At 37.4% G+C, this 26,080-nt stretch overlaps 1 protein-coding gene across 2 annotated transcripts in view; it reads right to left on the bottom strand.

Moving 5' to 3' along the window:
- The window catches only part of OSTN (osteocrin), a 420,502-nt gene that overhangs the window by 141,112 nt on the left and 253,310 nt on the right, over positions 1-26,080 (bottom strand). The window contains exon 1 of one of the 2 annotated variants that reach the window (XM_063621973.1): positions 2,883-2,961. The exons of the other annotated variant lie outside the window; for it this stretch is intronic. Within the exon in view, the coding sequence (XP_063478043.1) occupies positions 2,883-2,924 (42 nt within the window). The 5' untranslated portion in view covers positions 2,925-2,961. Of the gene's footprint in view, positions 1-2,882; positions 2,962-26,080 lie in introns of those variants that run through there. 2 annotated transcript variants of the gene reach the window in all.

Genomic DNA, 26,080 nt, shown 5'->3' with positions numbered 1-26,080 from the left:
GTCCCCAACACAGTTTGTTCTCTCAGCACTTCACCTACATGGCTGAGCACAGGGACTGTGCTTGTGTGTTTGCTCCAAGCTTCTACTCACTGCAAAGGCACCTATGGCAGGCTGCCAGGTCTCTTGCTTATTATTCAGGTTGCTTGCTTTATTGATTAGTTACTTCCACAGAACGCTTGTTTAGCATACCTGGAAGATTTGTTTGAGTAAATGGTAACTAGAGCGAGAGTGGATTTAAGCTGTGGCCCCTTTCCATATTGCTAGGGGATAGGCAAAACAATAATTAATGCTTGTGGCTGTCATTTTCAGTTGTATAGAGATTGCGTGGTGCAGTGTAAAGAAAAGATGCCCACTCATGTCTGAACTTGGAATGTCTTATTCTTTGTGTGACCTAGGTCGTAATAATACCTACGTTGCCTGATTTACTTTAAAAATAATTAAACAAGGCAAGTGGAGGTGTTTTCTAGATGATAAAGTTCTGTTAAAAATAAAATTTGATGATCAGTATTGTTATTTCTAGTCTGAGAAAAGTATTTTCTTATCAAGGACAAGAGCATTTTCTGTTCAGGATATGCTTTGTAACGTTCCAAATGTTCATTATAACCATTTAGGAGTTTCAAGTATTATCAAACCAATTTAAAAACAACAAAAACAACAAGTGGCTCTGGGTAAACTCCAGAAATTTTACACACAGACAGTTGCCAAATTCCAGTAAAGCAAAATACTATATTGTGGTGTACATACACAGTTTTAGAGTAAATAAACCGCAGTTTTTTTGTTGTTTTTTTAATCCGAGAAACAGCATCTAATTAATGAGAACAGATAATCTTGTCCAAGGAAAAAGATTATTTTTAGAAGGTTATTTCTTTTGAATATCATACAGTTTTGAAAATGTCACAGATTATTTTGTGGATATTCATATATAACTTGTGGAAATTAAAAATGGAATTAATCCAAAAGAAAAGGAAATTTATTGAATTCTGTTGGGCAATCCAGACTTGATAAACTGCATTTATGCTCAAAAAGGTTTGCTGCTTAGAAGAGGGTTTTTGAGTCGTCTGTCCATCAAATAATATATGTCTCCAGGGTTAGGGTCTCCCACTTCTTCCCTTGGAAGATGCTGGCATAGTCTAAAGAAAAGCATTATTTAAAATGACTTGTTTGTTAATAGAAGTTTATGCTGCAGGCAGTTCTTCTAGTTTAATGTTGCTAACTTTTCCTCCTTAGGGGCTGCACTCTTTCTTTCTCAATAGAAACTACAGAATTAAAGTTTTAATTTCTTATTTCCTTAATTATTGTATTTGGGATGCAGTTGTTTTTATCTTATAAGAAAATAATCTAAAATAACCAAAGAAAGCTTTTTGATAAGTATGAACAATATTTTAACAAAATCATTATTATTTATCACTATTATCATGATAGAAACAGCAATTTATTTTCTTATTTTTTATTTATTTCAAATTTTTAAAGGTTTGAGACTCAGAGGGTGCACGTGCAGGTTTGTCACGTGGGTGGATTGGGTGACGCTGGGGTTTAGGCTTCTAGTGAACCTGTCACCCAAAGAGTGAACACTATCCCCAGTAGGTAGTTTTTCTTTATTTTTTACTTCTGTTTTAAGTTCAGGGGTACAAATGCAGGTTTGTTACATAGGTAAACTTGTGTCAGGGGATTTGTGGTACAGATTATTTAATCACCCAGGTATTAAGGCTAGTACCCATTAGTTATTCTTCCTGATCCTCTCCCTCTTCCCACGCTCCACCCTCCAATAGGCCTCAGTGTGTGCTGTTCCCCTCTTTGTTTCCATGTGTTCTCATCATTTAGCTCCCACTCGTAAATGAGAACATGTGGTATTTGGTTTTCTGTTCCTGTGTTAGTTTGCTAAGGATAATGGCCTCCAGCTCCATCCATGTTCCTGCAAAGAACATGAACTCATTCTTTTCTACGGTTTCATAGTATTCCATAGTATATATGTACCACATTTTCTTTATCCAGTCTATCATCATTGGTGGACATTTGGGTTGATTCCGTGCATTTGCTATTGTGAACAGTGAGGCAATGAACATACATATGCATGTGTCTTTATAATAGAAAACTATTTTATAATAGAAAGATTTATATTCCTTTGAGTATATATCCAGTAATGACATTGCTGGGTCAAATGGTATTTCTGTCTTTAGGACTTGGAGGAATCACCACACTGTCTTCCACAATGGTGGAACTAATTTACATTTTCACCAGCAGTGTATAACAGACTCGCCAGCATCTGTTATTTTTTGACTTTTTAATAATAGCCACCCTGACTGGTCTGAGATGATCTCTCACTGTGGTTTTGATTTACATTTCTCTAACGATCAGTGATGCTGAGCATTTTTTCATATGATTGTTAGCTGAATGTATGTCTTCTTTTGAAAAGTGTCTGTTTGTGTCCTTTGTCTGCTTTTTAATGGGGTTGTTTGATTTTTTCTTCTTGTAAATTTGTTTAAGTTCCTTATAGATGCTGGTTATTAGACCTTTGTCAGATGCATAGATTGCGAAATGTTTCTCCCATTCTGTAGGTTTTCTCCCTACTCTCTTGATAGTTTCATGGCTGTGCAGAAGCCATTTTGTTTAATGAGATCCCATTTGTCAATTTTTGCTTTTGTTGCGTTTGCTTTTGATGTCTTCAACATGAGGTCTTTGCCAATGCCTATGTCCTGAATGGTACTGCCTAGGTTGTCTTCCAGGGTTATTACAGTTTTGAGTTTTACCTTTAGGTTTTTAATTTATCTTAAGTTAATTTTTGTACATGGTGTAAGGAAGGGGTATTAGTCCATTTTCACACTGCTGTAAAGAACTAACTGAGATGGAGTAATTTATGAAAAAAATAGGTTTCATTGACTCACAGTTCTGCAAGGCTGGGGAGGTCTCAGGAAACTTTCAATCATGGTGGAAGGCAAAAGGGAAGCAAGGCATGTCTTACACCTTACATGGTGTCTGTTTGTTTACTGGCAACATGTTGTTTTGGTTACTGTAGCCCTGTATGACAGTAGCATGATGTCGCCAGCTTTGTTCTTTGTCCTTAGGATTGCCTTGGCTATTCAGGCTCTCTTTTGGTTCTATATGAAATTTAAAATAGCTTTTTCTAATTCTGAGAAGAATCTCAATGGTAGTGTAATAGGAATAACATTAAATATATAAATTTATTTGGGCAGTATGGTCATTTTAAGGATATTGATTCTTCCTATCCATGAGCATGAAATGTTTTGCCATTTGTTTGTGTCATCTCTGTTACCTTTCAGCAGTGTTCTACAGTTGTTCTTGGAGAGATATTTCACTTCCCCAGTTAGCTGTATTCCTAGGTATTTTATTCTTTTTGTGGCAGTTGTGAATGGGAGTTTGTTCCTGATTTAGCTCTCAACTTGGCTGTTGTGATGTATAGGAATGCTAGTAATTTTTGCACATTGATTTTGTATGCTGAGACTTTGACGAAGTTGTTGGGCTGAGACTATGCAGTTTTCTAGATATAGGATCATGTCATCTGCAAATAGGAATAGTTTTACATCCTTTCCTCCTGTATGGATGCCCTTGATCTCTTTCTCTTCCTGGCTGTCCTGGCCAGGACATCCAATACCATGTTGAATAGGGGTGGTGAGAGAGGGCATCAATGTCTTGTGCTGGTTTTCAAGCGGAATGCTTCCAACTTTTACCCATTCAGTATGATGCTGGCTTTGGGTATATGGCTTTTATTATTTTGAGTTATTTTTTTTCAATACCTGGTTTATCTACAGTTTTTAATGTGAAGGAGTGTTGAATTTTATCAAAGGCCTTTTCTGCATCTGTTGAGATAATCATGTGGTTTTGTCTTTAGTTCTGTTTATGTGATGAAACACATTTATTGATTTGCATATGTGGAACTAACCTTGCATCCCAGGGATAAAGCCTAGTTGATTATGGTGGATAAGCTTTTTGATGTGCTGCTGGATTTGTTTTGCCAGCATTTTTGAGGGTTTTTGCATTGATGTGCATCAATCATATTGTCCTGAAGTTTTCTTTGTTTGTTGCTGTATATCTGCCAGGTTTGGTATCAGGATGACGGTGGCCTAATAGAATGAGTTAGGGAGGTGTCCTAACTCCTCAGTTTTTTGGAATAGTTTCAGTAGGAATGGTTCCAGCTCTTCTTTTTACATTCTGCTATAATTCAGCTGTGGGTCTGTCTGGTTCTGGGCTCTTTTTGTTGTTTGGTAGGCTATTTATTACTGCCTCAATTTCAGAGCTCATTATCGGTCTGTTCAGGGATTCAATTTCTTCCTTTTTCAGACTTGGGAGGGTGTATGTGTCCAGCGATTTATCCATTTCTTCCAGATTTTCTAGTTTATGTGCGTACAGGTATTCATCATATTCTCTGATGGTTGTTTGTATTTCTGTGGGGTCAGTGGTAATATCCTCATTGTGGTTTCTGATTGTGTTTACTTGAATCTTCCCTCTTTTTTTCTTTATTAGTCTAGCTAGCGGTCTACCTACTTTAACTTTTTCAAAAATTCAGCTCCTGGACTTATTGATCTTTTGAATGGTTTTTCCTGTCTCAGTCTCCTTCAGTTCAGCTCTGATTTTGGTTATTTCTTGTGTTCTGCTAGTTCTGGGCTTTGTTTTCTCTTGGTTCTCTAGTTCTTCTAGTTGTGATGTTAGGTTGTTAACTTAATATCTTTCTAACTTTTTAATGTGGACATTTAGTGTTATAAATTTCCCTTTTAACCCTGCTTTAGCTATTTCCTAGAGATTGAACTTCTTGATTTCAAACGTCATTCAGGAGCACGTTATTCAATTTCTATGTAATTGTTGGATTTGAGTGAATTTTTTAGACTTCATTTCTTTTTTTATTTTGCTGTGGTCTGAGAGACTTCCTGATATAATTTTAGATCTTTTGCATTTGCTTAGGAGTCTTTTACTTCTGATTATGTGATTGATTTTAGAGTATATGTCATGAGGCATATATAAAGAATATACATTTTCTGTATACAGAGGACAGAGTTTTTGGGTGGAGATTTCTGCAGGTATCTGTCAGGCCCATTTGATTCAGTGCTGATTTTAGGTCTTGTTAATCTTCTGTCTCGACAATCTGTCTAATATTGTCAGGGAGGTGTTAAAGTCTCCCAGTATTATTGTGTGCCTAAGTCTCTTTGAAGGTCTCTATAAATTTGCTTCATGAATCTGGGTGCTCCTGTGTTGGGTGCATGTATATTTAGGATAGATCTTATTGAATGAAACCCTTTATCATTGTGTAATGTCCTTCTTTGCCTTTTCTTTGTTGGTTTAAAGTGTGTTTTGTCAGAAACTGGATTGCAACCCCTATTTTTTTCTGTTTTTCATTTGGTAGATTTTACTCCATCTCCTTATTTTGAGCCTATGTGTGTCATTGCATGTGAAATGTGTCTTTTGAAAACAGCATACCAATAGGTCTTGGTTCATTATTCACCTTGCCACTCTGGGTCTTTTAAGTGGGGGCATTTAGCCCATTTACATTTGAGTGTGGTATTGATATGTGTAGATTTGATCATGTCTTCATGATGTTAGATGGTTATTTTCCAGTCTTTTTGTGTGGCTGGCTTATAGTGTCACTGGTCTGTGTACTTCAGTGTGTTTTTATTGTGGCGGTAATGGTCTTTCCTTTTCATATTTACTGCCTCCTGTAGGAGCTAAATAAATATTTCATATTTAGTGTCTCCTGTGTAGCTCCTGCAGAAGCTCCTGTAAGGCAATTCTGGTGGTAACAAATTAATTCCCTCAGCATTTGCTTGACTGAAAATTATCTTAGTTCTTCTTTGCTTATGAAGCTTGATTCAGTCAGATATGAAATTCTGGGTTGAATTTTCTTTCTTTAAGAATGTTGTGTATTGGCCTCCAGCTTCTTCTGGTTTGTAGGGTTTCAGCTGACAGTTCCACTATTAGTCTGATGGGCTTTCCTTTGTAGGTGACCTGGCCTTTCTGTCTAGCTGCCTTTAACTTTTTTTTTTTTTCATTTTGACCTTGGAGAGTCTGAGGATTATGTGCCTTGTGGATGATCTTTCTGCGAAGTATCTTACTGTGGTTTTCTGCATGTCCTGAATTTGAATGTTGGCCTCTCTAGCTAGGTTGAGGAAGTTCTCCCGGATGATATCCTGAAATATGTTTTCCAAGCTGGTTGCATTCTTTCCATCTCTTTTAGGTTCACCAATCAGTCATAAATTCAGTCTCTTTGCATAATCTCATATTTTTCAGAGGTTTTGTTCATTCCTTTTATTATCTTTATTCTTATCTTCCTATTTTCAGAAAGACAGTCTTTAAGCTCTGAGATTCTTTCCTCTGCTTGGTCTATTCTGCTGTTAATACTTGTGATTGCATTATGAAATTCTTTAGTGTGTTTTTCAGCTCTATCAGGACAGTTCTATTCTTCTCTATACTGGCTATTTTGACTGTCAACTCCTGCAGTGGTTTTTCAGGCTTTTTAGCTTCCTTGCATTGGGTTACAACTTACTCCTGTAGTTCAGTAAGCTTTGTTCCTATCCATTTTCTGAATTCTATTTCTGTCATTTCAACCATCTCAGCCTCACTCCAGGTTGGGACCCTTGCTGGAGAGGTAATATGGTCATTAGGAGGAAAGATGGCACTCTGACTTCCTGAGTTTTCAGCATGATTTTGCTGATTCTTGTCTTTGTGGGATTATCTACCTTCAGTCTTTAAGGTTGCTGACTTCTGGCTTATTTTTTTCTCTTATTCTATTTGATGACCTTGTTTGATTGTGGTATAAGGTGGATTCAGTCAACTAGCTTCATTTCTGGAAGATTTTAGGGAGCCAACACTCAGCTCCCAACTCCTGGACTACATGCTGTAACTCTGCGGGACTTGTATTGGGCCTCAACTTGGTTCTCTGGCTCCTGAAGGTTTGGAATCCACTGCCCTGGGTGGGTAGAGGTGCAGCAGCTGTAGCAGATTACTAGTGGATGCAGGGGTGCCTGCCTCCCTGCAGGCTTTCACCACAGTGGCAGAGGCAAGGAAGCAGGGGAGAAGAGCTGGGCCCCTGCTGGAGACTGTGTGTGCTGTTGCACTGGAAGTGGTGTTGGCTTGTGGTTGGGTGCTGGCCAGCGCAAGTCTGGCTGCCTTCTGTGTGCCTGGCAAGCAGGAGTAATCACTCAGGGTGTGGAAAAATCCCCTGTTCTCTGTGCAAGGGTGGGGCACTGACTGGTTTGGGGCTTGTTGGCGCTGTGGTGGTCAGTGGGTTAGGGGAGGCAGTGTACTGCACTACCGCCTGCTATAGGGATAAGTAAAGCAAAACCCACCCAACATGATAGGTGCCAGCAAAGTGATGTGGGTAGTTGCCACAGTCCCAGGGGAAGCTGCAGTATTGGAAGGGAGTGGCCTTCACCACAGTGGGTTGGTGCACAGCCATAGAGCTGCCTTGCTGGAGTTCTCCACTGGTCAGACATGGTCTCTCAGTGAAAAAACTATGGTGTAGGCCCCAGGGCATCCAAGGCTGCTCTGTAAGCAGATATGGCCAGACTGGGGCCCAGGAAGAGGACACCAGACCAAGGAGTGCTCAAGTTGTATCAGCCCTGTATGATGTGCAAGACCACCCTAAAGAGATCAAGTCCAACAGTTGCCCTAGGGCTAAAGTCTGTTATGGAAGCAAGGCCAGCTTAGTGGGATGGCCATCCCTGGCCATGCTCTACTACAGACGCTTCTGCACCAAACACTCTGGGCTCCACATCAGCTGGCTTGCTTCCCCTACCACTTCTCTAGGCAGCTCCTTCTGCCACCTCAAGTGTCTATGTGGTCAAGGGGTCCCCTCCTGCTGGAGTTCCAGAGGCCTACGGTGAGAGCGGGTTGTTCCTTGCCAGTTCAATTTGCCCATTCTCCCAGAGCTGTTGTGGTTCAAAAAGGAGTCCTGGTGTGCGGTAGTTCATGTGGCTTTCGCAGCTTTCTCTCTCTCCGCCCCAGTTTCTGTGTCTTTTTTCCAGCCACTCTCGGCACCTTCCCTTTGAAGATCTGTTAAAAGCACACCAGCCATCTCAGTCCCTCCGTGGGAGCTGTCACTTGTCTGCGTCTAGTCGGCTTTCTTGCCCTTCCCGCAACAGGCAGTTTTTCAACTCTTCTTTCCTTCCCTTCCTCTCTGCTTTTGTAATCCCCAGTGTCTATTCCTTATATCTTCATGTCTGTGTGTATCCACTGGTCAGCTCCCACTTATAGTGAGAACATGTGGTATTTGATTTTCCGTTTCTGTGTTAATTCACTGAGAGTAATGGCTTCCAGCTGCATTGATGAACGACAGCAATTTAAATGAAGAGTTCTCTTCTCAGTTCATACACCTTCTCTGGTTGATCTAACTTATAATTCACTGTCATTGCTTCATCTAACACACATACCTCGCTAATTAATGTTTCTAGGATCTAGTATACGCTACACTTCCAAGACTCTCCATCCAGCTAGATGTCTCTAAGTAGCTAAAACTGCTTGAACTGAATTTATTCTATTTTTTCCAAAAAGTTCTCTTTTTAAAAATATTCCTGAACACAGTCAGTGGTCCAGCCATACACTCATTTGTTCAAGCTCCATATATAGGTACCATTTTCAGCTTGAGATTCCTCACCATCTATATTCTATCATATGTTAAAATTTCTTCATTCTATCTCACAAATATTTCTTAAAACTATTATGCCATTTTTATTCATATTAGCACTTTAGTGTTTCATGTGTTGTAGCCTTTTAACTTATCACTTGCTCCTGGTTTTGACCCTAATTTATTCACCCTCCAGTCTTACCAGAATGACCTTTGTAAAATACAAATCTCAGTAGTTTAGACCCATGTAAAACACCTAGAGATTTTCATTGTCAAACATAATAGTTTCCAAAAGAGGATGCATATTCTCCAGGGAATATGTAAGACAGATTCATTAGATACCAATAAAAAAGTGAAAATTTATTTTTATTAAATATTATATTTTTGACTTTTAAAAATTTATAGTTTTGTGTATAATCAAGACATATAATATAAAACTGCTACTCTGCCTATATATTCTATAAATAAATGCATGTAAACATATATTGTTATACATCAAAAACTTTTTTACTAATAAATGTTCCCAATCGAAATAATTTGAGAATCACTGACTTACAAGAAAAAAAAATCAAAGCTCATTAAAAGGGATTAAAGATCTCTTTTTAACTCGTCATTTATGCTAAATGACGAGTTAATGGGTGCAGGAAATCAACATGGCACATGGATACATATGTAACAAACCTGCACATTGTGCACATGTACCCTAAAACCTAAAGTATAATAAAAAAAAAAAAAAAAAAAAAAGATCTCTTTTTGACTTAGCCTCTGCCTGACTTTCTGTGCTTTTCTCTGCCATGGTTAGGTTCTCCTAAAAGCAGGTACTAAGATAGAATCAGGATAGGAAAAGATTATTGGGAAGTAACACTTGTGAAAGGTAGAGGGAAGAAACAGGATTGGGCATGATGAAGACTCGACATCTCTGCCAACTCAACAACAGGAGTTAGAGGAGCCCTGGATTTGGCAGAAGTGACTCTGCGTTTATACCACTGCTTTGCTGATTTATTGGCCAGGGTCCAAGTTGAAAAGAGCATGACCTCAGCTAAAAAGCTGAGGTGGACCCTGAAGGAACAAATGGCTGGTGGCTGTAAATACCAGCATCTTAAAGGAGGATATGCATGGCCCATCTCCGTGTCTATTGACTACTCTCGTGCACTTTAACACGCTCACCCCCAAACATATAAAGTCACCTCAGTGACTCTTTCTATGGTTTTTTTCTGCATGAAAACACATGCCTCTCAGGTTCTTGGTGATTAAACTATAGTGCCTGGGTTCTAATCTTAATACTTCTTAGCTCTTTGAGCTTGGGAAAATTACCACAACTCTCTGTGTATTTATAGATGATTATTTAAGTTTCCTCAACTGTAAAATGGGAATAAAAATAGAATCTAACTCAGGGAGTTGTCATGTGAAGGTTAAATTGTTGATACATTAAAATGTTTTAAACAGTGCCTGCATGTACCAGATACTCAGAAAATATTACCTATTATGAAATCTCATCACTTATTCAGTAAAGTATATAATTAGAATCTCCCTCAAGGTTCCCTTTGCATATTAGGCAAACCGTTATTGTAACACGTAAAAGACTGAGAAATATGCAATTTGGAAACATATTTGGGGCTAGCTGTTCCTGCTTTATATAACAGCAGCTGGTTTGGCTATTTTCAAGATGGCTCACTCATATGTCTGGCAACTTGGTGCTGATTGTCAGCTGGGAGGCCATCCAGGAATGGGCTGGGAGCTTGGTTACACTCCATGTAGTTATTCCTGTGTGCTGATGAACCTTTCTTGGGCATGAAATCCCAAGAGAGTCAGGCAGAATTAGTATTGCCTTTTATGACTTAGCCTTGGAAGTCATGTAGAGTTACTCCTGCTGCAGCTATAGAACTGTCCTACTGACTCCCCTACAAGGGAAGAAGTTTCAAAGTCACATTATAAAAAGAGGATTTTGGGATTTATCACTGAAGCCATTTTAGGAAAATGCAGTTTGCCATAGGTGTGGTGTGGCCATCATCATGTTGGTAGTTTCCCAAAGTTCATAAAATAACAACAACAACAGCAACAGAAAACCATTGAGTATCATTGCAAGGAAGTAGGTGATTAAGTGATGAAGTAATTGAAACAAACAAAATCTAATATAGGAAGAGACTTAAATATAAAATGCTGGCCAGGTGCAGTGGCTCACATCTGTAATTCCAACATTTTGGGAGGCCAAGGCAGGCAGATCACCTGAGGTCAGGAGTTCGAGACCACCCTGGCTAATACAGTGAAACCTCATCTCTACTATAAATACAAAAATCAGCCAGGCATGGTGGCGTGTGCCTGTAATCCCAGCTACTCAGGAGGCTGAGGCAGGAGAATCACTTGAACCTGGGAGGTGGAAGCTGCAGTGAGTCGAGATCATGCTACTGCACTTCAACCTGGGCAACACGGTGAGACTCTGTTTCAAAATATAAATAAATAAAATAAAATAAAATGCCTAGAGATGCTGACAAGATATACAAATCTCTTCCTGGCCAGGCAAAGTCACTTATGCCTGTAATCCCAGCACTTTGGGGGGCCGAGGGGGGCGAACCACCTGAGGTCAGGAGTTCAAGTCCAGCCCAGCCAACATGGTGAAACCCTGTCTCTACTAATAATACAAAAATTAGTCAGGCGTGGTGGTGGGTGCCTGTAATCCCAGCTACTCCTGAGGCTGAGGCAGGAGAATTGCTTGAATCCAGGTGGCGGAGGTTGCAGTAAGCTGAGATAGTGCCATTGCACTCCAGCCTGGGCAACAGATTGAGACTCCATCTCAAAAAAAAAAAAAAAAAAAAAGAAGACAAAAAAATCTCTTCCTCCTTTTCTTTGACCCTATGTGCTCTACCTTGAAGTTGTGAAAAGCGTACATACAAGGTGGCTATAGTGAATTTTGTTGTATGGCAGCAAATGAAAAGCATCAAAAGATCATGATGATGACACTAACAATACCCCAATACCCATACAGATGCTGTGCCCGTTTTCAAGTAACATTTTGTTACCTGAATCTTACCTAAAATGCATGATGCACTGAAACTAACCAAAAATGTAAATAAATGTGAATGAAATATTTCCATATCTCTACATAAAAGATAAGGTCACTGAAACTCTGCTAGTTAGTGAAAGAACCAGTCATAGATAAAATGTCTTTTGATTTCTAAACTTTGCTATTTATACCATACCACTTATATGATTATAACCTTCTGTTTGTGATTTTAAGCCCCTGTATCCTGGACTCTTCATTTAACTATTTGAAATAAATACAAAAAATTCCATTACGAATTGTTTCTAATAGTGACCTCTCACATCACAAAGTGTCTCTCTATTGTGGCACTTAATTCATCTGACTCCTGTTCATTGGTTGTACACATCTGCCTCAAATTTAACTGTAAATTTTCTGACAGAGAAATTGTTCTTTGTAAACCATTTTGTGATTCCACAGCGTGAAACACAGTGATTGGCACATATATTTATTATATTGATTTGCTAGAAGCTCAAGTTAAAGACACATTATCACCTGATTTAGTTCAGGGGCTTTAGAGGTATGATCCATTTTTTAAAACTTGTTGTCTATTATCATTATTTCCTATATAGCATAGTAGTTAAGGCACAGAACGTGGAGTTAAAATAGCTGGTTTGCATCCAGACTCTGCCACTTACTATCTGCGAGACCCTTAGAAAAATTTCTAAACTTTTGTTGCTTCGGTTTTATCATTTGTAAAGGGGCGGTTATAGCAATAGCACTCCACATGTTGTGAAGAGTAAATGATTTAATCTTTGTAAAGCTATTAGAACATTATGTGGCACATAGTTAAACACTTTGTATTGCTATTTTAATTGCTGATTTTTTTCCTTGGCAGGTCTAGAGAAGTCACAATGCTTCCTATGAACACTTCAATGATACTTTTTCCATGGCAAGAATACTGGTTATATACTTGTGCTTAGCTTTTTAAAAAATAATCTTATATACCGGGCTTTCTTTTTCTTTATGCTCCTTGTGGCTTCTTATTAACAGTGAGGTCTGGAAGGTATGTGCATATCTCAACCAAAGGTTGCTAATTGATGGGGAAGCATTTGCATCAAGATACTGGTTCTAAAAACTGTGTGTTTAGAGGACATGCTGCTTTCTCCATAATGGAGCAGAGTGACCTACATGAGACAAATAGTTATCTACATTTTCCACCTACGGCTGTTTTTGATTGCTTTCCATTTTGCTCTTTTGCAGGAAGGCTTTCCATTTTGCTCTTTTGCAGAAGAGTAAGTTTGCAAAAACCATCTGGCGACAGCAAGGCTTTCCCTTGTTTAATGGAGTGTTAAACACAGTCTGAGCTGGAGGCTTCGGAAAAAGATAAATTCACCATACGAAATAAAAAATGGGAAACTGGTTCATTTTTTGGGTGAGGGAAATGATGAACTCATTTGTTTGGTCAGTCTTTCAGCAAGGATGTTCTGAATGTCTGCTCAGAACTTCTCTTGGGTACGGGGGTTGCCGGATTGGATACATATTGTGAAGGCTTTCCTCCCAAAAAATTTATTTTAGTGAAGGAGATTTAAAAAATTCTCTCATATAATCTAGCTAAGATATATCCAAATGCATAATCTCTTTGGTCAGACAAAAACCCTAAGATTTCAATTTGGTGCAAAAATTGAACAGGGAACTGTGATCAGGCAATTATGTGTTTGGGGGTCAATTACGCCACATTTAAGTTGGGCTGCCTACTTGTGACCAGGTAGAAATTTATCAGTGTCTCGGGACTGTAAAGAAACCTAAAGAGATTATGGAGTCCAACCTTAAGTAATTCACTATACAGTAAAATAAAACAAAAAACAATCAAACCCCTCTTCTTAGAATGCTAAGATCTTTCTCTTTCCCCTTTCAAGCCCTCATTCACAGACATACACCTTGCAATTTGCTTAATCCCTGGTGAGCGGGTTTGTGACGTTGTTACTGGGCTCCTAATCTAGAAGAAAGGAGACACATCACTGAAACTGTAACACACCAGAGAAACTATTGAATTTACCAGGGAGAGTAACATTGATAGTTGGAAGGTACACTGAACCCTGACAAGCATGTCAGGGTGAGGTTCCCAAGAGGCAAATTTAAGTAGTAGAATACTGTAAACTACCTTCTAAGGAAAATGAGTCTTGATTTGGTGTGTGGGATATAAAAATTTGGGGACCGAGCTGGATTGCTCAGAGCAATAGAGTGGCTGCATGCTCCTGTGAGCATCCCACAGAGAGAACTCAGCCAACTTCTGAAAATAAATGACAATAGGTATCTCTGACTAGCATTAACTAAGTAGCAGAAACTTCTAATATTTTACATGTATTTACCCTTTCAATCCTCACAAAAAATAATCTGTGAGGTCGAGGTTACTGTTATCATTCCCATTTTAAAAATGAGAAAACTGAAGCCCATAGAGTTTAAATAACTTGCTCAGAGTCAACATGGCTAGTGAAGGCAAAGTCTGAATTTGAACCTGAGCAATCTGGGTCCAGACTCTGAGCTCTTAACCACTCAGGAAGTTGACTGTGAATGTTGTCAAAAATTTAAACAATGTTATCTTGAAGGAGCATCCAATGTCTTAGCCTATTCTGAAAATCAGCTTCTATTTGTGCTTTAAATATGAATTGAGGTCTCTCCCACTTGAAGATGTGCTTCTTGGACCATTCCAGGTTACCTTAAGTATAACCTAGGAAGTATAACCTCCTTTCATTCTGGCCAGAAGATCTAGAATGTCTTGATGTCAGGACTGTTACTTATCTATTTGAATTTTTTATACTTGACCTAGCAATGGGAACTGAAAAACTGTCTTTGTTTTATGGCTAGAAAGAGCACTGAGAAGCAGTTGACGTAAGTTAGATTGAATTGAATTTATGTTTCCTTCTGAGTATGATCAGCAAGTACCCCTAAAACATTTTCTAATTTCCCTTTGCTTCATCTTTCCTATATTATGATTCTTCAGTTAAGACAGAATTATGGGAGTGTGTTTAATCTTGCTCATTCTTATTTTTCATCATTAGAGCTTTACTCAAGTATCAGATGGTCTCTGTTCATAAGCACTTTATTCTATGATCTTAATGGCCTTTCTCTCTCTGTGTCTCATCCACTCAAATGCACATGCACGCACACAAGCACACACGCTCACGCATCCAACTCAGTCCTTTTTAAACATAATCATTTTAGAGTCATTTACTTTATTAACCAAACAGTAACTGAGCACGCAGTATGAGAGAAGCACTACACTGGGGTCTATATATGAAAGTTGAATAAAACAAGGTTCTTTATCCCAGAGGTGAGAGTAGGGAACAGAATTGAGGTCTTGCAACAGCCTTGAATTTTAGAAAGGTAACTCTCTTAGAAGCGTAAAGAAGTGATTAAACCATATATACACAGAGAGTGAGGGGCAGGATGGGGAGCTGTGAGATCAGGAAAGAAGTTATGGTAATAAATCAGGTAAGAGAAAAATGTGGTCTCAAGCTAAAGCTCTGAGAAAATGGAGTAGGGATGGCTCCAATAGCTATTTCAGAATTGGATTTATATTTTACATATTCTTTCAGATTTTTATGTTCTCATATATCAAGTATGTCATTTACGAGCAGCATAGAGTTGTCTCTTAAAAATAAATTTAATAAAAAATATATTTTTATTAATGATAATAATATCATTATTTTGCAGCGGGGAGAAAATTTAGTTACAAGGTAAAGAAAAGTATCAGAATAACCGACAGTTTTAATAATATCTGAATAGGAGTCAGAAGATTAAAACAAATAGGAAGGTATTATGAAAGATAGATTAGTCTAGAATGACAGAACAGCAAACACAAAGGCTCAGATGCTGGAGAAGGTTACTGAAGACATTTTTTAAATGATATTTATTCTTATAAAACAAAATCATGCAGATAAAGTTGAGATTGCAGAGGCACATCAGATCATGAAATGATCTGAGGGCTCTGTACTGGTATATTTAGACTTGTATAAGTACTGGTATATTTAGACTTGATGCTTATCTTACTATTTTTTTCTACTTGTTTCATATGCTTATTTTTACTTTCATTTTTTTCTTTTTTATTAAATCCAGTTATTGTTTCTTGTGTATCCCCATTATCCATTAGTGACTAGCACAAAGTAGTACTCAATAGCTCTTTAAAAATCTTTAAGTAAATTGTTTATTGGAGGATAATGTATATACAGACACCTGCACAAATGATAAAGTTACCACTTGAATGATCATTGGTTTAACTCTTTTCATTGTCTTCAGTTTTTCTGTTTAGATATAAACACTGTATTTAATCATGATGATTTTCTCAAAATGTAGATCTATCATATCATTTCCTTTTTTTTAAGCATCGTTCTTTTTATCATTTGTGGGACAAAGTCCAATTTCTGTAATGTTAATTATAAGGCACTTCATGATCTGATGTGCCTCTGCAATCTCAACTTTATCTGCATGATTTTGTTTTATAAGAATAAAGATCATTTAAAAAATGTCTTCAGTAACCTTCTCCAGCATCTGAGCCTTTGTGTTTGCTGTTCTGTCATTCTAGACTAATCTATCTTTCATAATACCTTCCTATTTGTTTTAATCTTCTGACTCCTATTCAGATATTATTAAAACTGTCAGTTATTCTGATACTTTTCTTTACCTTGTAACTAAATTTTCTCCCCGCTGCAAAAGCATTTTACTCTAACTTTTTCTGATTACACTTTATAAAAATTATTCACCTAGTTGGCTGTTTTCCCAGACTAATATATTTAAGGTCGGAGATTGTACCTATCTTGTTCAACATCACACTATTCTTAGAGGTTAGCATAGTTCCAAGCACATATAAAAATATTTGTTCATGAATGAATGTTGAAATAATAAAAGCTCCCAGAGGCAATGCTTTCCAAAGTTAGGTGAATGCAATATAAATTATTACAAGGTACTGGTACCACAACAGAGACATAGATCAATGGAACAGAACAGAGCCCTCAGAAATAATGCCGCATATCTACAACTATCTGTTCTTTGACAAACCTGACAAAAACAAGCAATGGGAAAAGGATTCCCTATTTAATAAATGGTGCTGGGAAAACTGGCTAGCCATATGTAGAAAGCTGAAACTGGATCCCTTCCTTACATTTTATACAAAAATTCGTTCAAGATGGATTAAAGACTTACATGTTAGACCTAAAACCATAAAACCCCTAGAAGAAAACCTAGGCAATACCATTTAGGACATAGGCATGGGCAAGGACTTCATGTCTAAAACACCAAGAGCAATGGCAACAAAAGCCAAAAATTGACAAATGGGACCTAATTAAACTAAAGAGCTTCTGCACAGCAAAAGAAACTACCATCAGAGTGAACAGGCAACCTACAAAATGGGAGAAAATTTTCGCAACCTACTCATCTGACAAAGGGCTAATATCCAGAATCTACAATGAACTCAAACAAATTTACAAGAAAAAAACAAACAACCCCATCAAAAAGTGGGCGAAGGACATGAACAGACACTTCTCAAAAGAAGACGTTTATGCAGCCAAAAAACACGTGAAAAAATGCTCATCATCACTGGCCATCAGAGAAATGCAAATCAAAACCACAGTGAGATACCATCTCACACCAGTTAGAATGGGCATCATTAAAAAGTCAGGAAACAACAGGTGCTGGAGAGGATGTGGAGAAATAGGAACATTTTTACACTGTTGGTGGGACTGTAAACTAGTTCAACCATTGTGGAAGTCAGTGTGGCGATTCCTCAGGGATCTCGAACTAGAAATACCATTTGACCCAGCCATCCCATTACTGGGTATATACCCAAAGGATTATAAATCATGCTGCTATAAAGACACATGCACACGTATGTTTATTGTGGCACTATTCACAATAGCAAAGACTTGGAACCAGCCCAAATGTCCAACAACAATAGACTGGATTAAGAAAATGTGACACATATACACCATGGAATACTATGCAGCCATAAAAAATGATGAGTTCATGTCCTTTGTAGGGACATGGATGAAACTGGAAAACATCATTCTCAGTAAACTATCGCAAGGACAAAAAACCAAACACCGCATGTTCTCACTCATAGGTGGGAATTGAACAATGAGAACACATGGACACAGGAAGAGGAACATCACACTCTGGGGACTGTTGTGGGGTGGGGGAGGGGGGAGGGACAGCATTAGGAGATATACCTAATGCTAAATGACGAGTTAATGGGTGCAGCACACCAACATGGCACATGGATAAATATGTAACCTGCACATTGTGCACATGTACCCTAAAACTTAAAATATAATAATAATAAAAAAAACATTTTTGAAGTCTTTTTATGTTAATAGTTTCAGGAAACCATTTTAATTGAAATGTCTAATTTAGATTGCGAATATAAAGAACTTTGGTGGGAAAATAGGCCAGGATAACATTATATAAAGTTCATGGCTCTACAAAGAGACTTGAAAGTTTTAGTTAGCAGTTGTTGACTACCACATGAATTCGACTAGAGAAGATTACCAGAAAAAGATGTGTTTTGGTAAATGCACTCTGAAAACTTTGAATCCAGAGGTAATTAAAGTCAGTAATTGTAAGTGGACCTTCTTTTACATTGAAAGCATTTAAAATCCACTTAAACATGCTTTTAGATTTTTAAAATCTATATATTCTAAAGTTTCCATCCATAAAATTGGTTTCAGATATTCAGAAAGCAATAAGCCAACTTTGCAAAACCTTTGAAAAGGACATTGAAATTTTTAAGGTTATAAATGGGATAAATTTATATTACATTTACGTAAATTACCTTAAAAAGGAACTTTTAAGAAGGAAAAATGTTCTGTTTTTAATTAAATATTGAAATGATATCAGATTAGCTGATATAGTTAACTTAATTTGAACTGTATCAGCTTAAAGTCACTACTCTTTTCTATTCCAAAGGCCACTGTCACTGCCTTCATAATCTGCCTATTTAAAATTAACAACATAGTTGGATGAATTTTAAAGTATCTTACATATCAATTCACTATCTTACTTTTAGCATAATTTATATGAATATAATTTTAATTTAATATGCTTTGAATGCCAATTATGCTTATGCTCTGGGCAGAAACACATAGATCTATAAGATATAGTACCTGCCCTCAAAAAACTGATAAATCTAGTTCAGAAAAATGTATGCCTTAAATAAAGAAGACAAAATGACTAGGGCAGAGCATGATAGGAGTGGCACTGGTAGTGTCCTGGTTTATGCATTTTAAAATAATGATTAAGTCATATATCAATATCAAATGTTCGTTTGTATCAGTCAGAGTCCAAGAAGGAAGCACATTCCAAAGGTTAAACCAAGGAAAGCTGAATGAAGGACACATTTATAAAAATGTGTGCATGGAAAAGGGAGCCAATAAAGAATGACAAAGTACCCAGATACTAGCAACAGTGGGAAAGTCTCATAATCTCTTGGCCTGAAGGGTCAAGGGTAGAAACGGTTGCTGTCAGAATCTGGAAAGACAGCAGTGAAAGAAAGTTCCCTAAGAGGAGCTGGTAAAAAATTTAGGCACTGCTAAATCATCACCTGGCACACAATTGTGGGAGGTAGAAGCATGAATACTCAGCACTCCATATCCTCCTGCACCTTGCTTTCTTGTATTTGCATTGGTCAATTCAATAAGAAGCAGAGGTCAAGGAAGCCCAGGAGATATAATCCGTTGATGTCAGCTTCTGAGGGCATATGGCAGGACCAAGAAAAGTAGAGAATGGATTTGGAATAACACTTTCTTTTATGAAAACTATACCCACACAATGTGTGTATATATACACACATGCAATATGTGTGTATATATGTATATGTACACACATATGTGTATATATGTGTGTTTGTGTATGTATATATACCCACAAGATTAACTGTTCTTTTCTTTTTGTATATATACATACACACACAAACACACATATATATGTGTGTATATATGTATACGTATATACATGTGTATACACACACACACACATACATATATATATATATATATATATATATATTTTTTTTTTTGCATAAGAACGATGGCCATAGGTGATTCCAGTGATGCAGGCATGAGTGGTCTCCCAGCTCTCCTGTGATAAGCTCACCATGGCTTTTTAATCTAATGCAAATACACTGAGGGTGGGTCCAAGGATTAGAGTTGACGTAAACACTCACTCAGTCAAAGGGACCTTCATATTCCCTGCAGTACTATACACTTAAACCTCCCGCTCCCAAAAATTGTTTTTATTCCAGGTAATTTGTAACTCATGCTATTAAAAACTCATTCGTAATAAAAAAAAATCACAGGAAGTTAAAGAAATACCTAAAGACATCCATGAAAAATATATGTATTTTAAAGTTTATTTTTTATGTTATGATACATATGTAAGGTATACAACATATTTTGATATTTTGATATGCTTATAGTGAAATGATGACTACCATTAAGCAAATTCACATGTCCATCACTACACATACTTATCATTTTAGTATGGTAAGTGTACTTAAAATCTCCTCGCTTTGCAAATTTTTAGTATACAATATTATTAACTATAGTCCTCATGCTGTACATTATATCTCTAAATTTATTCATCTTACAGAACTATAAGTTTGTACTCTTTGACCTACGACTTCTCTCCCTGCTCCTGTTGTATTTTGTTTGTAGGTATCTGAGTTTCATATTTTTAGATTCCAGATGTAAGTGAGACCTTGCATAATGTTTCTTTCTGCATCTAGCTTATTTCACTTAGCATGATATTTTCCAGGCTCATCCACTGTAGTTGCAAAGGACAAGATTTCCTTCTTTTTAAAGGCTAAATACTATTTCATTGTGGATGTAGACCACAATTTCTTTATCCATTAATTCATCGGTGAACTCTAAGGTGATTCCCATGTCTTGGCTATTGTGAATAATGCTGCAATAAACACAGGAATAATTATATTTAAAAGGCGCTGCTTTCATTTCCATTGGGTATACCCCCAAAGAAGAATTGCTAGGTTATATATTTTGTTCTGTTTTTAATTTTTTGAGGAATCTTCTCCATACTGCTTTCCATAATGGCTGGACTTACACTCCTACTCACAGTGTAAAAGTGTTCACTTTTCATCATATCCTTGCCAACACTTGCTATTTCTTGTCTTTTTAATAACAGCCATGCTAACAGGTGTGAGGTGGTATCTTTGTGTGAATTTGATTTGCCGTTCCCTGGTGATTAGTGATGTTGAGCACCTTTTCATTCACCTGTTGCTCATTTTTATATTGCTTTAGAGAAATGACTATTGAGGTCCTTTGCCCATTTTTAAACCACATTACTTTTTTTTTTCCTGTTGAGTTCTGTGAGTTACTTATGTGTTTTGGATAGTAATCCCTTGTCACGTATATGGTTTGCAAATATTTTTTCACAATCGATAGGCTGCTTTTTAATTTTGTTGATTGTTTTCTTTGCTGTACAGAAGCTTTTCATATAATGTATCCCCACGTGTTTATTTTTCGTTGTTGCTGCCTGAGCTTTTGGTGTACCTGTACAAAAAGAAAATCATTGCCAAGGTCAATGTCAAAGAGTGTTTCTCCTATGTTTCCTTCCAGGAGTTTTATGGTTTCATGTATTGCATTTAGGTTTTTAATCTGTTTTGAGTAAATTTTTGTGTGTAGTGTAAGGTTAAGGTCTAACTTCATTCATATGCATGTGGATGTCCATTTTACCCAATACCGTTTGTTGAAGAGATCATCCGTATTCTGTTGTGTCTTCTTGGTGCCCTTGTCATAAATAAGTTGACCATATATGTTCAGGTTTATGTCTGGGCTCCATTCTGCTCCATTGGTCTATGTCTGGTTTTAACCAGTAACCATGCTGTTTTGACTACTACAGATTCGTAAGATAATTTGAAATCAGGAAGTGTAAAGTTTCCAGTTTTGCTCAAAGTTGCTTCGGCTTCTTGAGGTCTTTTGTGGTTCCATATGAATCTTATAATAAATATTTCTATTTCCATGAAAAGTGCCATTGGAATTTTGATAGAGATTGCATTGAATCTGTATATTATTTTGGGTAGCATGGATATTTTAATAATATTAATTCTTCCAATGCATGAACATGGGATATCTTTACATTTTTGTGTGTTTTATTTAATTTCTATCATTCACATTTTATAGATTTAAGTGTATAGTTCTTTTATCTCCTTGGTTAAATATATTCCTAAGTATTTTATTCTCTTTGGTGCTATTATAAATGGGCTGCTTTTCTTGATTTTTTTTTTTAGATAGGTCATTATTGTTGTAAAGAAATGCAACTGATTTTTGTATGTTGATACTGTATCGTGAAACTTTACTGAATTTACTTAATAGTTCTAACAGTTTTCCTCTATGTCTTTTCAGAGTTTTTTCTCCATAATATAGTGTCATCAGCAAACAGGTATAATTTTACTACTTTCTTTTCAGTTTGGATGCCTTTATTTCTTTTTATTGTCTGATTGCTCTTGCTAGTACTTCCAGTACTACATTAAATAGCTGTGGTGAGAATGGGCATCCTTTCCTCATATTGGATATTATATGAAAAACTTTCAGTTTTTTCTTATTGATTATGATGTTAGCTAGAGGATTTTTATAAGTGACTTTTATTATCTTGAGTAGATTTCTTTCTACACAGAAATTGTTGATAGTTTTTATCAATACTGTTGCTAAACTTTATCAAGTGCTTTCTCTGCATCGATTGACATGATCATTTGGTTTTATCTTTAGTTCTGTTAATGTGGCATATCACAGTGATTGATTTGCCTATGTTAAACCACCCTTATACCCTGGGATAAATCCCACTTGGTGAAACTATATAATTTTTTAGTGTTTATTTTTTATTGAATAATTTAATCAATTTACATTGAGGTAATTATTCACATAAGAACTTAATATTGCCATTTTGTTCATTGTTTTCTGACTGTTTTGTAGATTCTCTGTTCCTTTCTTGCTGTCTTCCTTTGCGATTCAAAGATATTTTTCAGTGGGCATGATTTGATTCCTTTCCCTTTGTCTTTTGTGTATCTACTACAGATTATTGCTTTGTGGTTACCATTATGCTTACATAAAATATCTTATAGTTATACCTGACTATTTTGGGCTGATGATGGTTTAATTTCAATTACATACAAAAAACTACACTTTCTCTTTCTCCCACATTTTATGCTCTTAATGTCATCATTTACATCTTTTTATACAGTGTATCCAGTAATAAATTATTATAGCTACATTTATTTGAAATAATTTAATCTTTTAACCACTATACGAGGGTTGTGTAATTTATACACCACCATTACGGTATTATAGTATTCAAAATTTGACTATACATTTATCTTTATTAATGAATTAAATAGTTTCATATGTTTTTATGTTAGTAATTAGCCTTCATTCATTACTGCTTGAGGAATTTTCTTTAGTGTTTCTTGTGAGACAGATATAGTGGTAGTGAACTATCTTATCTTGTGTCTGTCTGAAAAGTAAGGCATATCTTCTTCATTTTTGAAGGATGTCTTTGCTAGATATAGTAGTCTTATTTATTGATTTAGTTAGTTATTTTATAGAGACAGGGTCTTATTCTGTTGCTCAGGCTGGAGTGCACTGGTGTGATCATAGCTCACTGTAGCCTCAAGCTCCTAAGCTTAAGCGATCCTCTCACCTCAGCCTCTCAAGTAGCTGGGACTACAGTCGTTTGTCACCACATCCAGCTATTTTTTTTCTTTTTTGTAGAGACAGGGTCTCACTATGTTTCCCAGGCTGGTTTCAAGCTCCTGACCTCAAGAATTCCTCCCACCTCAGCCCCCCAAATTGCTGGGATTATAGGCATGAGCCACTGTGCCTAGCTGGATATAATATTCTTAGTTGGTATTTTTTTTCTCTTAGCATTTTAAATATATTATTCCCTCTCCCCTGACCGTCAAAATTTCTGCTGAAAAATCCAGTGAATCCATAAGATTTCCTTTGTATAAGACATGTTGATTTTCTGTTGCTGCTTTCAAAATTCTCTTTATCTTCAACTTTTAACAATTTGATTATAATGTGTTTCAGTACATGCCTCTTTGTTTTGAACCTTTTTGGGAACTCTTAAGCTTCATGGATTTGACTGTTTATATCTCTCCCCAGATTTGAGAAGTTTTCAGCCATTATTTTTTAAAATAAGCTTTTTTCCTCTTTCTCTCTCTCTTTTCCTTATATAATGTGTATATTGTTTCACTTAATGGTGTCCCATAAGCCTCATACAGATTCTTCACTTTTTTCATTTATTTTTCTTTTTTCTCAGTCTAGATAATTTACAAAAAACTGTCTTCAAATTTGAAGATTATTTCTTCTACTGTATTGAGGCTACCATTGAAGCTCTCTGTTCCATTTTTTATGTTATTTATTGTTTTATTCAGCTCCAGGATTTCTATTTGATTCTTTTTCAATGATTTCTATCTTTTTTGAATTGTTTTTGTGTGTGTTCGTTTTTTGTTTTCCTGATTTTGTTGTTTTGCGTATTTGTGTGCTCTTGAATATTGCTAAGCTTCCTTAAAAATAATTATTTGAATTCTTTTTCAGGCAATTCATAGATGTCAATTTCTTTGGGTCAGATGTGCCGGTTTACAGCAGGGTGCAGAGCTATAGGCTTTGTCCAGCTCTGTCAAATCAGGTCAGCATAGGCAAAGACTGAGGGAGCATTGATGGCTGTATTAGTCCGAGACATACATAACACCGGGAAGAAAAAGATGTTTAATGGACTTAAAGTTCCACATGGCTGGGGAGACCTCACAATTATGGCAGAAGGCAAGGAGGGGCAGGTCACATCTTACGTGGATGGCGGCAAGCAAAGAGAGAGCTTGTGCAGGGGAACTCCCATTTTTAAAACCATCAGATCTTGTGAGACTCATTCACTATCATGAGAATAGCGCAGGAAAGACCCGCCCCCATAATCCGATCACCTCCCACCAGGTTCTTCCCATGACACATGGGAATTGTGGGAGTTACAATTCAAGATGAGATTTGGATGGGAACACAGCCAAACCATATCAGTGGCCAAGGCTGCAGTTGCTTGTGGTGTTGATGACAGTAGCATGGGCTGTCGGCATCTCTAGTGTTGAAGGCTGTTAGGGTACCGCTGTGTTTTTCCCCACAGAGGGAATTTCTAGCCAAGGGGATTCTTACTGGCAATGGGTCTGCAATGACTTTCAGGCAACCTGGCTGCACTTTGTTCCAGGACACAGGCATTCAGAGAAGCTGCAAAACTGGGTTCCTGTGCTCACTGTTCTGTGAAACTACTGTGCCACCTGAGTCCTGAGTGTGGGTGCACTTCTCAGTGCATGGACACATCCACACACCTCTCATGGGCTTCAGATGTAGAGTGAAGTAGTTCCCAGGAGGTGGGCCCCAGCCCAGCAGTGACTCATCCTAAAGAAAAGCACCACTGTAGCTCAGACCTCCAGGGGCAAGGTGACTTGCAGCAGTGACACCGGTCCCTGGGAAGGCAGGACATCACAGCAGCTCAAGCTTCGGAAGGCAGAGTGCAGCACAGTGGTGACTAAGGTCCCTGGAATGTGGATGCCACAGCAGCTCAGATCCTAGTGAGCAGGGCACTACAGTAATAAATCCTCAGAAATGGTAAAGAGCAGGGGCAACTTGGGCCAGAGATAGCAGAGAACTGAGTGCCCCAGGCTCTGAATGGTGGGGTGCATTCGCAGCAAGACCGCAGGGGTGGAGGGGCACAATGACTACTCAGGACCTGTGGTTGGGTGCAGTGTAGCAGCAACTCTGATCCCAAGATGGCGGGGTGTCATAGCTGTGGGAGTAGGTGGAGTAAGACATAGCATAGGCTTCTTCTCTGGGGGCAGCACAGTCGTGTTGTGACTCCCTCAGTTGGGCTCAGTACCAGTGAAGACTGCAGGAGCCCCTTGTGGTGAGGGCTGAAGGAGTTCATGGTGGTAATAAGGGCCACTGGGGTTTTCCTGCTCACCTTTACCCCATAGGGAGAAATCCCTCGTGGCTCTAAGCTGATCCCAGCAGGGGGATGGGGTAGTTAGGTAGTGTTTTCTACACTTTCCTATGCAGCCATCTTAGTTATATACTCCATGATGTTTCTGCTATTTTTTTGCTTTTACAATAAGCAGCAATTACAATATCCAGAACACAGGATTTGAGTTGGTGGAATATATATGTGCTTTTTATAATACTCTGAATCACTACCCTGTGGTTTCTGCCATTACTGATTTTATTAGGCTGAGCCATTTGCAATTGCTGCTATTTGACCATTTTGACATACAACTATGACAGTTTCATATGGTTCAACTTAGTAAAGAATAGTCAATCATATTTGAGATTAGCAATTCTCAGCACAAAGCTTAAGTGATACATTTCCACAGAAACCCATTGTTTATTTCTATTTGATTAGTCTTTCTGGAAAGTACTTTTATAGATTTCTAAATAACACTTTTTAAAAAGTCTATGGATAGTGCCATCTCATACTAAGAACCCACAGGA

Source organism: Symphalangus syndactylus, chromosome 17 (assembly GCF_028878055.3).
Source record: "Symphalangus syndactylus isolate Jambi chromosome 17, NHGRI_mSymSyn1-v2.1_pri, whole genome shotgun sequence".
In the NCBI taxonomy this organism is placed as follows: domain Eukaryota; kingdom Metazoa; phylum Chordata; class Mammalia; order Primates; family Hylobatidae; genus Symphalangus; species Symphalangus syndactylus.
Note: the sequence above shows the minus strand (reverse complement) of the source record. Positions and strands in the feature narration are given on the sequence as shown.